Below are 16,000 nucleotides of genomic sequence, written 5' to 3'. Positions count from 1 at the left end.
TCTTTGGCTACAGAGATCTGGTTTTTGTTGGGCTTGTTTTGTCTATTCTCACTGCTGTTTTGATTCATAACTTCTAAAGCTCCATGTGTGGAATAACATGAAGCAAAACTCCCCACCACACCATGCCATTCATCGGGCCTGGTGGTAGCTAGCCAGTCTGTCTTCTGTCCACCTTGAGTTTTCTTTTTTGTTTTATATGGAAGGTTCCAGGGTTTTGTTTTCACTTAGTGAGGGAAATAGGTGAAATGTATTCACTCTGTCCTCCCAGAAGCACAGGTCCTCATACTAGTGTTTGAATGTATCATTTGTTCTTCAACATTTTGTACATATGTCAGTCTTTGATGATTCTGGTCATCGAAGTCCTTCAGGCTCTCTATAAGTTGTTTCTTCTTCTCTGTATCTTTATTTTTATATTTTTTACTTATTTATTTTTTAAAGATTTTATTCATGAAAGACAAGAGAAAGAAGCAGAGACACAGGCAGAGGGAGAAGCAGGGTCCCTGTGGGGAACCGGGTGTGGGAGTTGATCCCAGGACCCCAGGATTATGACCTGAGCCAAAGGCAGATGCTCAACCACTGAGCCACCCAGGCACCCCTTCTCTGTATCTTTAGTTTTGATAATTTGTTTTCATGGGAATTTGTAGTTTGTATGTATGAGCATGAGAAGGAGAGAGAGAGAGACTCTCAGAGACACAGAGAACACAGGTATGCGAGAGAAATCATTAACTGAACCCTATCTCTGAGATTCTCCAGACAATAAATTGAGAATGCTTTGCCCCAAAGAAGATCCTCATTCTCCCCTGATGTGACACAGGGGTTGGGGCAATTTCAGCCAGCGTCCAAGTTCTACCCTTTGAATGTGTTAATCTCAGAATCCAGCCCCCCACTCTCTGGTGGGGACACATCTCAATGGTGACATTTGCGTTGGTCACCAGGACTCAGTGTTTTCCCCCTTGTTTTGCTGTTTATTGATCCCTGCTCAGATTTCTGTTACTTTCACTTGCTTGTTTAGCAGAGGCCATGGGGTTCAGGTTGGGGAACATGCTTCATCCTGTTACTTAAAGAATATCTGGAAAGAAAGAAATATTTGCTGTCCTTCATCTAGGTTCAAGTGTATAGCAGAAGGCTTTTTGGAAGATCTTGTTTGCCAGAGGTTATTAAGGTTCCCAGTAAATCCCAGTATTGTCTGTATTTTCTTTTAATATAAATCTCTGCTACTGATGTCTGTTTTTCTAGTTTTGCCATGGATAGAGAAAGTGGGGAATAAGTATGAAACTGTGTTCCAATTTTTTTTTTTTTTTTCTGATACGTTTCTCTCTTTTTCTCTTTAGGGCAGAAAAGACTGAAGTTCTGAGTGAAGACCTGCTTCAGGTAAGGTCTTCACCGGCCACTCGTGTATGGAAACCAAATATGTCTTCCCATTAAAACTGAGCCCAATGCTGTTCCCAATGCTGTTCAGGCTGCTCAAACTGTTCCTTGTGCAGTCTCTGTAGACATAACTTTTTCTCCTTTATGGTTTTTAAATACTGATTTAGGGAAGAGTATTTGGGAGACATGGCAGTCATTTGACTGCAGGGTTAAAACAGAGAGCCCCTCAGTCAGCGACCGCTCCTCCTCCTATTCTCCAGCATTGCGTGTTGTCTCCCCCAGCAGTGCTTGCCTCTGTAGAGCGTGGGTCAGACAGTTTTCCCACAGTCATCCAGACGATGGCCCCACCTCTGCTGACCTTGCCCTCACCTGCTTATGCCACCCACTGCTCTGTCTGCAGGTGGAGAAGCGCCTGGAGCTGGTGAAGCAAGTTTCCCATAGCACGCACAAGAAGCTCACTGCATGTCTCCAGGGCCAGCAAGGGGCCGAGGCCGACAAGCGTTCTGTAAGTGCCTTTCTACCCAATGCCCGCTGGCAGCTTCAAACTTGCCTACGGAGGACAGGGGACCCACTCCTGGGGCTGTGTTTGGTGTAACTGTGTCTCAGCCATTTCTGTGTCTGAGAATTTACAAGTGGTGTGTTTCCATGGTGTGGCAGCCCCTTCCTCCCTCGTCCTGCCCTCTAATGCTGCCTGAAACATCCCCCATCCTGAGCAGGCTGGACATGGTCCCTCTCTTTGTTCTCCTTGGACTCCACTGTTAGGGAAGCTTCAACCTTTGTCTTCTCTGCTCCAGCTCATTCATAAATTCCATGTACCTCCATAGTACCTTAAGATCTCATGGAAAAAATGATACTATGGTTTTGGAGGTTACAGGTGACCTGTAAAGACCCTTGGAAAATTATTTTCCCTGTAACAAAACAGTTAAAGGGAGCCTGCTGAAGGAAGGTTATCCTAACGTCTTCTATGTAACCTACATTAGTAATAACAGGTGTTGCTTATTGTGATTCTGTTGAATGGTTCTGGCTGGAAACAATCATTGCTGGCTCACTTCCCTCCTGACCTCCTCCTTTGCCCCCAGCTCCACCAAAGATTAAAATATAGTCTTAGATGTTCCTTTGGCTTTATTACAAGGGATCTGCCATTCAGGATGTTTTAATCCTCCTTGAGTTTACAGTCAACATGTTTGGTGTCTGATTGTCTCTGACCTGGAGTTACTGTTGACTTCTGCTTCCCAGTGGTCTCTCTGAGCCTGACACCCCCAGCTCCTGTGGCCTTATTTCTAGTGACAGGCACGTGATGTGTCCTGACACTTCATCCCCGTCTTACGCTGCACTACAAGAACCCGCTTTGCCTGCCCTGTCAATCATCCTGTCTTCTTCCCAGCCCTGGTCTCTTCTTTATTAATATTCCCAGCAGGAATCTCTTTCGTATGGTAGAAATAAAACATTCACAGGTTTGGAAAATATCTATGGAGGTAATTCTGTGTGTATCAGGAATTTCAGCCAGGGGAGCCTGAATAGTCTAAAGGGAGAGTCATGAAACCCATTAATTAAACAAACACCTAAGGTGGGACTCCAGGAGATAGACATTTGGGTAGGGGCCTGCTGCCAGGCCTGCCTGTGACCCACTTCCTTTCATTTGTTCTAAGAAGTACTGTTTTTAAAATGACTGGTCTACAATACAGAATATTTTAGTATCAGCAGTATCAACTGAGTGTTACCACTAGAGGGTTGAAACTGGCCTTCGGTGTTGGTAGGTTGATTACTACTAGCATCGTTTTTTCTGGGATGAGGTAAAATCACCTAGATTTGTTGGGTTTTAATTGAATTGAGGGTCTTGTAAGCTATATCAGTTAGGAGGCACATGTTCTAAAATATAGTATATTAATAGAAAACTTAAGATATGGTGAGGCCAACAGATAAGATGATCACTGACATAAATTTGATGGAGGGCAGAGCAGACTGTGTGTAGGACCACATGGAGAAGCATCAGGATTACTCAGGATAGAAGGAGGAAAATGTGGGCAAGAGACTCAATTGTGCTTTCGCTTGGGAGGAGTGGGTGAGGTAGTGTAGAGAGGTTTAGGATTGGCTTGCTTTGAGCAACCTCAGTAGGTCCTGGGACACAGGACCATCTCTAGTTGTCTGGTACCTGGCCCTGAAGTGGTTAGGGCAGGTGGACGGTGGCCCAGAGAATGAGAGCTCCCATAAAAGAGGTAGTTGAGGTGTAGGCTGTGGATTGGTTGGTTTGCATTTGAAAGGCACCCACATGGGTGAGTTGTTGACTGTCTCTAAGAATTGGCTAACCCTGGCAGAGGCGATCCCTTCCTGGGTCAGCAAGACACCAGATGTCAAAGCCTCAGAATACCAAGACATCGTGAACGCACGGAGTAATTGTGACTTCAGCAAAAAGGGCACTTAGTATATCACTTGAAATTCTGAAGTAGCGGGTCCCAAGGTGTATTCATCAGCTTTGGGTCGGCAGTTCTGCAGTGTTCTGGCTCCTCCCAGTAGTTGTAATGTGGCTGCTGCAGCTCCGGGCATCACGTCTTCACATAACTGCATCAGAGGCAGAAAGCATGAGTGTGGCAAGAGGATGAACTATCTTTGCCTGCTTTTTTGTTGTTGTTGCTTTTATCAGGGAGAAAAGAAGTCTTTCACAGAAACATTTCTCTTATGTCTCCCTAACTACAAGGAAGGCTGAGGAGGTGAATATGTGTCGAAGAGAAAAGGGTTTGCCATGGTTGGCTGTGGTGCACCTGCTGGGACACATGTGATCAGGCTTCTGTTGACAGGGAGACCACAGGGGCAGTGGTCAGGCCCTGAGGGTTGTAGCCACACTCCTCCATTGATCATAGTGCAAACTGGACACCCATCTGGTTGACCTGCAGGAAGTCTGTGCTGGATGTAGGTGTTCAAGTATGTAAAGGTCAGTGATTTCACTGCACAGACTTCAGTGTTGGGGTCAATGATTTCTCGGGCCAATCAGTCTTTTGGTGTCCTCATAGAACTGAATATATGATCCGGCTAAAAAGAAAGTCAGAGAGCTCTTTTAAATATTTAACAGCCATAGACCGGCAGGAGGAAGTTTCTAAGGCCATAACTCAAATACATTTTTCCATTTTTTCTAAAGTAACACATCAAGGGATTTAATAGGAGACATGACACTTACTAATTGCCTCAATCCTAAAATATGTACTCAGTTCTTAGAGATTATTAGGTATGGAGATGTGTCAAGATCCAAGGAACAGGCGAAAAGAAAAAAAGATTAAAAATGAGAAACTTAAAAAAAAATAGAATGAGAAAAGTGGGAGTGAGATAAGTAAGGAACAAAGACTAAAAGGAGTGGTTGGGTGTTTAGAGAGGATTGAGGGGTGAATATGGAGAGTAAGCTGATGGTGGCCAGAGGGCAGAGCATGTGGGGATGGGTGAAATGCTGGGGAAAGGGAGTAGGGAGGTCCAGGCTTCCAGTTACAGATTGAATAAGTCTCGAGGATGAGAGGCACAGCACAGGGACTATAGTTGGTGTATTGTAATGACATTGTATGGTGACAGATAGGAGCTACCCTCATGGCAAGCCTAGCGTTCATGCACAGGGTTGTCAAACCACTGTGTTGTACACCTGAAACTAATGTGACATCGAGTGTCATCTGTACTTCAGTAAAAAGAGCGAGCAAGAGAGGGTGAAGAGATGGTCATTCTCCAAGGGAGTGAGGTCAACTGAAGTGACCAAGTGGAGTCCTAGGGTCTCAGAATGGGAAGAGACATTTAAGAGCTAGTGTTCGGCATTTTATTGGAGTGCAGGGCAGGTTGTTGCTATTTGTCACTTTTTTAAAAAATTATTTATGTAGTTTTAAAGATTTTATTTATTTGAGAGAGCAAGAGAGCACAAGCAGGGGGAGGGGCAAAGGGCAAGGGAGAAGCAGGCTTCACGCTGAGCAGGGAACCTAGTGTGGGACTTGAGCTCATGACCTGAGCCGAAGGCAGATGCTTAACTTACTGAGCCACCCAGGTGCCCCTTGTCACTTCTTTTTAAACAAGCTCATTAGCAGTTTAGTGCAGTTTCCAACACCAAAGCTTTTATCCTATGCCTCTAAAAGTTTGGCTCTGAAAGCTGGGGCTGACTGTCACATGGGAGCCGACAGAGACTCTAAGTTTTGTTGCCACTACCTGAGTGACCAGAGCAGGATCATTTGGTGAGCACTGAGTTAAACTGGATTCCTTACGTGGGATGGAGAATAGAAAGGATATGAACTAGGTTTCCATTTTGCTTCCTGTAGTCCAGGCTAATCACTGGTTAATTCATCGGTTTTAAGACTGTCCATATAAGGAAAATGTTTGGTGTTTCACCATCCTTGGCGTTTCTTGTTGGGGAGTCACATGCAGCAAATACACTGTTAGCGGGAGTCCTCCTCCACCTCCTTGATAAATGCTTGGAAAGTGTCATATCCGCCATGTGAGCCCATGTACCTGCCAAGTGCTCCACAAACCCAGAAGGATCCCCATCCTCTGGAAGCTCACAGTTGTCCGTACAGGGAAGCAGCCGGTCCATGGAGTCATTAGTTCCTCAGATAAGGTTTCAGGACTCAGAAGAAGCACTCACTGGGAATTAAACAATAGAAGGTTTCTGTGAGGAAGTGGCCTCTAAGGACAGCAGGAAGTAATGGCACCAGAAGGGGTGAACAGGTGCTTCTGGGACATGGGGTGACATGGGCAGAATTTTCAGAGACAGGAGGGAGTCAGGGGCATCTTTGAGAAACCCGAAGGTGGCCAGTGACTGGAATATGGACAGTGATGAGGAGGGCTGAAGATGGAGATGGACGGCGTGGGGACCCCATCACACCTTAAAGGGCATGGGAAAGATTTGGACTTCATTCCTAAGAGCCATGGGAGCCAGTGTTTTAATCATGAGGGGCATGATCTGATTTATTGGCAATTGTGTGAAAAATGGATAAGTGGGGGCAGAGGCTGTGGTGGAAATTAGAGACAAATATGGAAGCGATCTAGGTGAGAGGCAAGATGTTCTGGGATCAGGGAAGATGGAGAGAAATCGTCAGAAGCGGCAGATACATGATGTAGAGCCTCTTGGACTTGAGTGGATGTGGGGGTTTTAGGAGTGGAGAGGGCTTTCAGGGTCTCTGGGTTGCACGAATCTTGACTCTATAAGATTTGATGAGATCACCTAAGGAGACAAATGGCCCTTGAATCAAGAACCCCAGGACCTACAGCATTTTATTTTATTTTTTATTTATCTATTTTTTTTAAGAATTTCATTTATTTATTCATGAGAGACATACAGAGAGAGGCAGAGGGAGAAGTAGGCTTCATGCAGGGAGCCGAATGTGGAACTCGATCTGGGGACCACTGGATCACACCCTGAGCCAAAGGCAGAGTCAACCACTGAGCCACCCAGGCGTCCCGACCTGCAACATTTAAGCGGGAGGAAGATCTAGCAAAGAAGATGGAACAGTCATGATCGTACCAGAAATCCACTTCCTTCTTACTTCTGACTCCCAGACATCACCCTGTATTTGTTTTATTCCACACCCAGACTTTGAGAATGTCCCAAATGAGAATGTCTTACTCCAATTTCCATTGGCTTCAGTATTTCACCCTAGTCTATACAAGCATCATCTCTGGCCCAAACAGGGCCATTCCTGGCAGGTCTTCTACTCTACCATGACCGTGTCCCTTTCATAATCCATTCTCTACACCAGAGATCAGATGTTGCCACCATCCTGCTTAAATCCCACCAAAGGATTCCCATTGTAGAGTAAAATTTCAGCCCCTTACTCTGACCCTCAGACCCTAACAATGTGCCTTCACCTTCATCTCTGAGCTCAGCTCTTGCTCCCACCCCCTGTCATCACTGTCTCCAAGCACTGACCTCACGGAACATGGACATGCCTGCAACTTTTTCACTTCCAATAACCAGCTTCCTTTTCTCCAGATGGCTTCCTTTTCCATGTAATGTGTCTGTTCCATTCCTCCCCCCAATTACATCACTCCCTTTTATTTTTTCAGAGTGTGTATCATGAACTGAAATCATTGTGACCTTTTCCTCGTCACTGCTGAGTGAGTTCCATGGGAGCAGGGATCTTGTCTCTCCATCAAGGCTGTATTTTTAATGCCTAGAACAGGGCCTGCCACAGGGTAGGCAGTGCTAAAAATACATTTGTGTCATGAATGGATGGCCCATGAGTATTTTAGGCACAGAACCTGCCTAATGTGTCAGCAAGCCACTTTGAATCTTTCCTGTTCTCTACAGAAGCAATTTAGCATGATGATTCCACATTTAAGCTCTGGAAGGCTGACTGCCTAAGATTGAAGCCCAGCTGCCCTGCTTCCTGATAATACCTGACCTTGGGCAAGTCTGCTAGTCCTGTAGGCCCTTGTGTCTTCATTTGGGAAACAGTAATAACAGTAATGAATTCCTACCCAGTGAGGTTGTTTGAGAGTTGGGTGAGGTAGTCCATGTAAACGCCTAGCACATTGCTTAACGTAAGTAAATATTAAAGAAGTAGAACCTGTTATGGCTCCACCATTCAGCTGAGATGACCATTGGGAACTACTGAGCCTTGAGCAGCACGTCTGGGCTGTGTCTTCTGGGGAGTGAATCACAAGAGAGCTACTTGCCTGGGTTCAGAATTAGAAGAGAGTAGATAGCAGTTTTCAGAATGAGAAGGTATGGGAGCTGTGTGCGCCTGTTGGGGAAACAGAGTGGATATTAGGATCAGACTTTTTGTCTCTGAGTCATCCTACAAACTGTGTTACTTGTGCCCGAGATATTTTAGAGAGAACAGTCAATCTCAGAAAAGTCAGATTGACAACTTCCAAACCCTGGAACATTCTGTCTTCCCCAACCTTAATTCAGTACTCTAGAATCAGGGGAAAGATTATTTTTAATACCTTCTCTTTGATCTGAAAAATCGCTGGCCTGATTGAAGCTTGCTAAGTTAGGTCTTTTTACCCAGGCATTACTATCTCCCCAAACATCGGGTGGCTCTCAGCCTAGATCCTTGTTCATGGAGGGAGACCAATTTCAGCTCCTTTTGTAGATCTTTGGGCAGTTTAATCCTTCTTTACATCCTTCACATGAAGAGACTCAATATCTTTTTCCATGAAGGTGGGGAGAAAGCAGATAACACCTCGGGTATAGGCAGTCATGTGCCTGCCATCTACTGAGCCTTCAATTTTTCTTTAGTCTCAGAGAAATCTCTTTAGAAATAGAAGTAATTTGTAGTCTGTTGAGGATTACAGTTCATTAACTTCTATCTTTTTTTTTCCTAACGATTTTATTTATTCATGAGAGGCAGAGGCAGAGACACAGGCAGAGGGAGAAGCAGGCTCCCTGCGGGGAGCCCAATGTGGACTCGATCCCAGGATGCTGGGATCATGACCTGAGTTAAAGGCTCAATCACTGAGCCACCCAGGTGCCCCCTCTTCTGCCATCTTTGATTACAGACTGTCACTATTCCCTTTCTGACATGAAGGTATACTACTTTGGATTCATTTCTTCCTTCCTCTGTTTGCCAACTTCCTTCTCATTCTTTGATTTCAAAAGCATCTATACAAATAAAAACAAATCATTAATTTCCACCAAGGTTTTGTCCAATTAACCCCCTTCACTCCTGTCCTTGGAATCCCAGCACACAAATGCACCCCCAGCCTCTGTCCCAGAGGGGATTCTTCCTCTTGAGAGCCACCTGTGCTACGAGCACAGGCCCGGGGTTGTGACAGTTCCACCATCAGTTGAGGACTTATTCAAATAAATTTTGTCATCTTTGTTCTGTGACCTATGTAGCCATTAAAAAAAAAGAAGAATGGAACAGCTCTGTCATGATGGGAAATGATAAAAGCAGTATCTCTAAACAAAAAGGAAAGAAAGGCACAGAGTGGTGCTATGCTAACATTTGTGGGGAGAAAAGTAGCCACTAAAAACAGATGTACACATATGTATAATTGGATCCACTTAGAGTATTTATGGAAGGATACACAAAAGATAGTCACCCTCATGGTGTCTGGTCTAGGTATCCAAGAGACAAGTCAAGAGTGGGAGGAACACTTGTTGCTGTAAACTTTCTAGTAACTTTTGAGTTTTGGGCCATATGCATGTATTTCCTGGTCAAAAATTAATCCATTAGAGTGTTGTCTCCCAAACTGGCCTTTGTACACAGGGCAAGGAGAGACCGCCAGAAGAGACAGACCACTCCAGGTTTGGTAGGTGGCAGGTTTAAGAAGCAAAGGAGCTTATATATGAGGTTCATCTTGGGTGGTCACAAGATTGGTAGGTCATCACACCCACTCGCCAAGTCTTAGAAGTTTATAAAGAGACCTCAACTGGGCAGCCTGGGTGGCTCAGCAGTTTAGCACTGCCTTCAGCCCAGAGCATGATCCTGGAGACCCAGGATTGAGTCCCACATCGGGTTCCCTGCATGGAGCCTGCTTCTCCTTCTGCCTGTGTCTCTGCCTCTCTCTCTCTCTCTCTCTCTCTCTGTATCTCATGAATAAATAAATAAAATCTTTAAAAAAAAAAACTGGGGGGTCCTTAACTGGGTTTGGTCACATATACTGTCCAGGTGGTCTCACCAGCACCTTACTCTCCGAGGGCTGGTGTCCATAGGGCAGCTTCTAGCTTTGGCAAGGCAAGTAGAATGAATGTTCTAAGGACAAGGTAAGAGGGCAAGGAACCAATGATTGCCTAAGTCCAGCTCACTTAAAGATCACATGCTCTCAGGGTGTCCTCTAACAGGTAGCTAACTAGCTAGGACACAGAACAAGTGAGAGAAAGGATATTCTCCGTGTTCAAATCATAAGACTTACAAGAGCATTGAAACAGGAGAACTCATTTTGTGATACTTTGCCACTGAATGTTACCCTCTTTGCCACCTGAAAGCATCTCAGAGTCATTAGTGAGAGTGTTAAGTGACTAGATGAGTGGAAGATAATGAGTGGAAAATAATAAAGTCCTGCACTTCGGGCTGCTTTTTCTAGTGTGAAGTTTACAGAACAGACATTTGGCTGTCCCCACCATCCTTCTCCAACACTGGCTAGCCTTGCAGTCCTCAGCAGCTGTTTTTGTTCTCTTGATCTTGACCCTCAGGCCTTAGCCACCCACAGGCACAGTTTCCCTGCTCCACCTATTAACAGGACTACTTGAGCTCATCTTTGACCATATTTAGAAAAACTCGAGTCATCAACCAGTAGATATATTTACCCAAAAGATGTCAACTTAGGCTATTGGAAGTCCCCTTTAGTCTGTTCTAGGTATGGTCCTTCCAATTCTGTTTCCTTGTCAAATTTTAAAGAAGGATTCTGAACAGCTGAGGCCCTGCCCTAAAGGCAGGAGTCGCAGGACTTGGGATGCCCAGCACAAACCAAAATGATCTCTTTGTGTGAGCTGACCCATACCGTGATGGTATCATGTTCTATCTGACATTTAAGGCAGTGAATCTTCACTAGTTCATTATTGGGATATTTTAGAAGTTTCCATATTGAAGACCTTTCTCTTTAAACCAGGTCTCTCAACCTCAGCACTCTTGATGTTTTGGACTGGTAATTATTTCAGAGGACTGTCCTGTGCATAACAGAATGTTTAGCTGTGTCCCTGGCCTCTCTCCATTAGATACCAGTCATGTTCCCCATGTTGTGACAAGTTAAAAATACCTCCATACATTGCCAAAGTTCCCAAGAGGGCAGAATCACTCCTGATTAAGAACTCATACCTTAAGGCATGGTTCCTCTGCAAGCATATATCATTAATACCTGCCAAACTCTTTTCTTTTTTAACCACATTAGATACTTTAAAAAAAAAATGTGCTTTAAAAAGCTTTTTAACTTTTTAAAAAAGACAACGTGGGAGTACCCACTCTCATCACATACTGTTTACTACTGCACCTTGAAGTCTCCAGAAATGTGGACAGGGTGGCTTATGTAGGACAACTAGAACGTGACGTTTAAATTTGGATGCATTAGTACTGAGTTGCATGGTGTAGTTTTTACCAAGAAGACTGTCCCACTTTATTTGAAGTGATGAGTAATGAGTTGATCCCTTGAGGGAAAGGCATCTGACTTCACTGGAGGAGACATGGCTAAGCGCAGGGAGGGGAAAACATGTTAGACCCAGTGAAGGGCCTTATCCCCACAGGTGTCTCAGGCTCTCTTTCCCTGGAACCACATGAGCTTCCTGGAACCTCCAAATCACTCTTGGGGGCCAACCTCCCTCCCACGTCTTCCCTGGAGATACCTTAGAGCATGCAGATCTCTGGGAGGTATTCAAAGCCGATTCCTAATTTGAAGTGGAAGATTGACTTTTGGAAATTAAAGCATTATTCAAATCTTGATTAACATGAGCTTGAAATCTTGTCTTTTTTTTTTTCCCCCTTGCCCCTAAAAACTTGATTTCCCCTTTAATCCTGTTGACAGGCCATTTAGTCGTGTCTTTCTCAGACTGAGTTATTTTCATCTGATCGTGCTCATCCTAAGCCCTCCAGCGATCACCAGATGCCCAGAGGATGAGACCCTAGTGCCTGCCTCTGGCAGACAAGGCCTTCTACCATCTGGCCTCTGCCTTAGGCTCCACTCATTCCCTGTCAGTCACTGTGCTCCAGCTGCGTTGACCTCCTTGAGGACCTTAGGCCAGCCACGATAGTTCTGCTTCAGGGCCTTTGCACATGCAGTTCCCTCTACCTGGATTATTCTTTCTCAAATCTTTTTGAGCCATGGCTGACTCTTTCTCCTACTTGGGTTGCATCCTAAATGTTACCCCTCTAGAAGTCTCTCACTGGGGCCCCACACCTTGCTGCAGCCTACTCCCCATTGTCCTGCTTTCTGTTGTCCATACCACTTCCAATTGAAACGATCCCCATTATAATTTGCTTGTTTATTATTTGTTTCTCTGCACGTAGACTATATGCCCCATGAGAGTAGCAGAAGATCTTTGTGTGGTAACACAGGAGGCTCTGGGCTATGTGTAGTCCAGTGGAAAAGCTCTGTGTATGGTATTGTAGTTAGGCTCAGTAGGGAGAAGGCTTGTCAGTACTTAGTAAGGAGGGAATGGGCCCTGCTACATGTAGACTGTGGATTTGCCTATTTTGGTTATTTCCTATAAATAGAATCATATAGTACATGCCCTGTGTGCCTGGCTTCTTTCACTTAACATGGTATTTTCAAGGTTCATCCATGTCGTAGTTTGTGTGAGCACTCCCTTACTTTTTATGGCCAAATAATATTCCACTGTATGCATATGCCTCTTGTTATCGATCCATTTCCGTCAGTTGATGGAAACTTGAGCTGTTTGCACGTTTTGGCTGTTGTGATGGACACTTGAGCTCTTTGCACCTTTTGGCTGCCGTTCATGTGCATGCACATGTTTTTGTTTGGCCATCTGTTTTCAATTATTTTGAGTGGGATTGAGTGGACTTGCTGAGCCATATGGTAATTTTGTTTAATTTATTGAAATACTGCCAAACTGTAGCACACAGCACTGCCCTATTTTAAACATTTCCACCATCACCACATGAAGATCCTGGTTTCTCCACGTGCCCACCAATAGTCCGTGCACTCGGCAATACTTATTTTCTGATTATTATTATTCCTGTTGCCATCCTAGTGGGTGTGAGGTGGTATCTCACTGTGGCTTGATTTCCAAATCATAACTAATGAGGTTAAGTGTCTTTTCCCGTGCTTGTCAGCCATTTTATATCTTCCTTTAGAGCATGCCTTTTTTTTTTAATGCTTACTTTGCATTGTTATTGTATGTGAACACTATCTCTTCTCTCTCGATGATAAGCTGGATTGTTTATAAAAATAAGGCTAAGGCATTTCTCCCGAAAGATTGACTTTTGGAAAGTAAAGCATTGTTCAATTCTTTGTTAACGTAATTTTGAAATCTTGTCTTTTTTTATTTTTTCCTTGCTACTGTCCCACTTTATTTTATTTTTAAGTAGGTTCCATGCCCTGCATGGGGCTTGAACTTACCACCCCGAGATCCAGACCTGAGCTGAGATTAAGAGTCAGATGCTTAATCAACTGAGCCGCCCAGATGCCCCATTCCACTTTATTTTAAAATGCAGCCTGTAAACCTTATTTCCCAAATTGGCACATATAATTTGGTTTTGGATTTTCTGAATTTTGACCTCTCTTGAGTCTAATCTGTCCTTGTATGCTATGAATGTTTAGGTTTTGAACATACTTTAAGGTCAGTCTATGTCTTAGCTAATACAGTATCTAGGCAGATACTTGATTTTTTTGCTGTTTTAGGGTAGCAGGTGGCTGTCGAAATAGTTTTCATGACAATGTTGTTTTGTTTTTTTCCTTTTCAGAAAAAGTTGCCTTTGACAACACTGGCTCAGTGTTTGATGGAGGGGTCAGCTATCCTGGGAGATGACACACTTCTTGGGTAGGTGACACCGTGCGTGGGTTTGCGCCAAATCTAGGTAAGCCCCCATCCCTGAGAAGGGGGCCAGAACTTCTCAGGGATGCACCAAGGACATTTGAAGTCTGGCTGGGGCTTGGGTGGGAAGAAGAAAAGGTTTGCTGGTGAGAAAAATCAAAATCCCCAGGTGCCAAAGTCCTACTGGCTGTGTAGGGAGGCAACTCCCCCCAGCGGGGGGGGGGGGGGGAATTAGCATAATAAACACAATAAACTGTTCAAGGACAAATGAAATCCCCAGGGCTCCAGCAGAAGCAAATGAGAAACCTCTCCTGTCAGATGTCAAAAATTATAGGATTCCCAGAACAACCCTGGCCCAGCGTTAGCTCACAATAAAAACAAACTAAAAATAGAATCGTCGTGAGGGAGGATCAGCAGGCAGGATCAGCAGGAGAAGCAGTACCCTAGGAACTAAAAATGATATCATAATATGAAAGAAAATAGGAAATAATAGATATCAATATGTATGAAATAGCTATGCTTAAATGAAATTTAAAAATTAAGTAAGAGCGGTGCTGGCTTTAGCAGGACATATGCTAAAATTGGAATAGTAGGCATTAGCCTGGCCCCTGAACGTGGGTGACAGGCCAGTGTGTGAAACACTCCATATATATATATTTTTTAAAGATTTTATTCATTTGTTCATGAGAGACACAGAGAGGGAACCAGAGACACAGGCAGAGGGAGAAGCAGGCTCTCTGCAGGGAGCCTGATGCAAGACTCGATCCCAGGACCTTGGGATCACGCCCTCACCGAGCATGCTCAACCACCGAGCCACCCAGGTGCCCCAACACTCCATATTTTTAAGGGAAAAAAATTCGTGTTGTAACTATATATGGTGACATATGTTAACTAGGCATATATCGTGGTGCTCACTTCATAATATATATGAATTTGAATTATTACGTTGTACACTTGAAACTACTACAATGTCATATGTCAATTACAGACCTGAATTTAAGAGTAAAAACAAAATAATCCTTGACAAAAGAATCAAATGATAGGGAAAAAAATAAACAATGAAATCAAAGAAAAACCAAATAGAACTTTTTTTTTTTTAAAGATTTTATTTATTTATTCATGACAGACACGGTGAGAGAGAGGGGCAGAGACACAGGCAGAGGCAGAAGCAGGCTCCATGCAGGGAGCCCGATGTGGGACTCGATCTCGAGTCCCCAGGATCACGCCCCAGGCTGAAGGCGGCACTAAACCACTGAGCCACCAGGGCTGCCCCAAATAGAACTTTTTAAAATTCAAGTCATACTTACTATAATTTAAAGCCATAAGACAAGCAATTGGTGAGAATGTGGAGAAAAAGGATACTCGTGGACCATTGGTGGGAATGCAAGCAGGTGCAGCCTCTGTGGAAAACAGTACAGAGGTTCCTCAAAAAGTTAAAAATAGAATTACCATATGATCCAGCAATTGCATTACTGGGTATTTACCACCCCCCCCAAAAAAAATGAAAACACTAATTCAAAAGCATATATGCACTCCTGCATATATGCTTGAAAAATTATTTATTATAGCAAAAGTTATGGAAACAGCCTCAGTGTCCATTTACTGATAAATGAATGGATAAAGAAGATAAGGGGTACATGTGTCTGTCTGTGTATATATGAGTTTTTATATATAATGGAATAGTACTCAGCCATAAAAAGAATGAGATCTTGCCACTTGGGACAGTAAATGGACTCACAGGGTATTATGCTAAGTGAAACAAATCAGAGAAAGACAAATACCATATGATTTCACTTATATGTGGATTCTGAAAAAAAAAATGAACAAAAAAAGCAGAAACAGATCTGTGAATACAGAGAACAAACTAATGGTGGCCAGAGGGGTGGAGAGGAAGGGGCAGGGGGCATCCAGGCTTTCAGTTAGGAAAAAAGTCATGGCGATGGAAGATGCAGCATAGGAAATTAAAGACAGACAGACAGGCACACACACACACACTTCAGATAAATTGAAATTGTGCATAAAGAATTTGTGAGCTTGCAAACAGACATGATGTTGCCACCTAGGATGAGCAGAGTGACATGTAAGAGACAGGGAGGTAGCATCCTGAGACAGAGAAGCATGGATGATAGAATGTAAATCATTCCCGGGGGTTGTTCCTAAAGAAGGGAATGAGGAAAAGGAGAAGTTACAGTCGAGACTTGAAAAAAAAATGAACGTTTAGATTGAAGAAGCACAAAA

At 43.9% G+C, this 16,000-nt stretch overlaps 1 protein-coding gene across 6 annotated transcripts in view; it reads left to right on the top strand.

Moving 5' to 3' along the window:
• Window positions 1-16,000, top strand: part of ARHGAP44 (Rho GTPase activating protein 44) — a 168,627-nt gene that overhangs the window by 89,232 nt on the left and 63,395 nt on the right. For 5 of the 6 annotated variants that reach the window (XM_077892591.1, XM_077892590.1, XM_077892594.1 and 2 more), the window contains exons 2-4: window positions 1,332-1,371; window positions 1,769-1,873; window positions 13,692-13,768. In XM_077892591.1, the coding sequence (XP_077748717.1) occupies window positions 1,332-1,371; window positions 1,769-1,873; window positions 13,692-13,768 (222 nt within the window). Of the gene's footprint in view, window positions 1-1,331; window positions 1,372-1,768; window positions 1,874-13,691; window positions 13,806-16,000 lie in introns of those variants that run through there. The other variant, XM_077892595.1, reaches the window with a different exon arrangement.

Source organism: Canis aureus, chromosome 3 (assembly GCF_053574225.1).
Source record: "Canis aureus isolate CA01 chromosome 3, VMU_Caureus_v.1.0, whole genome shotgun sequence".
Lineage (NCBI taxonomy): Eukaryota > Metazoa > Chordata > Mammalia > Carnivora > Canidae > Canis > Canis aureus.
This window is presented reverse-complemented; position numbering and strand designations above follow the sequence as displayed.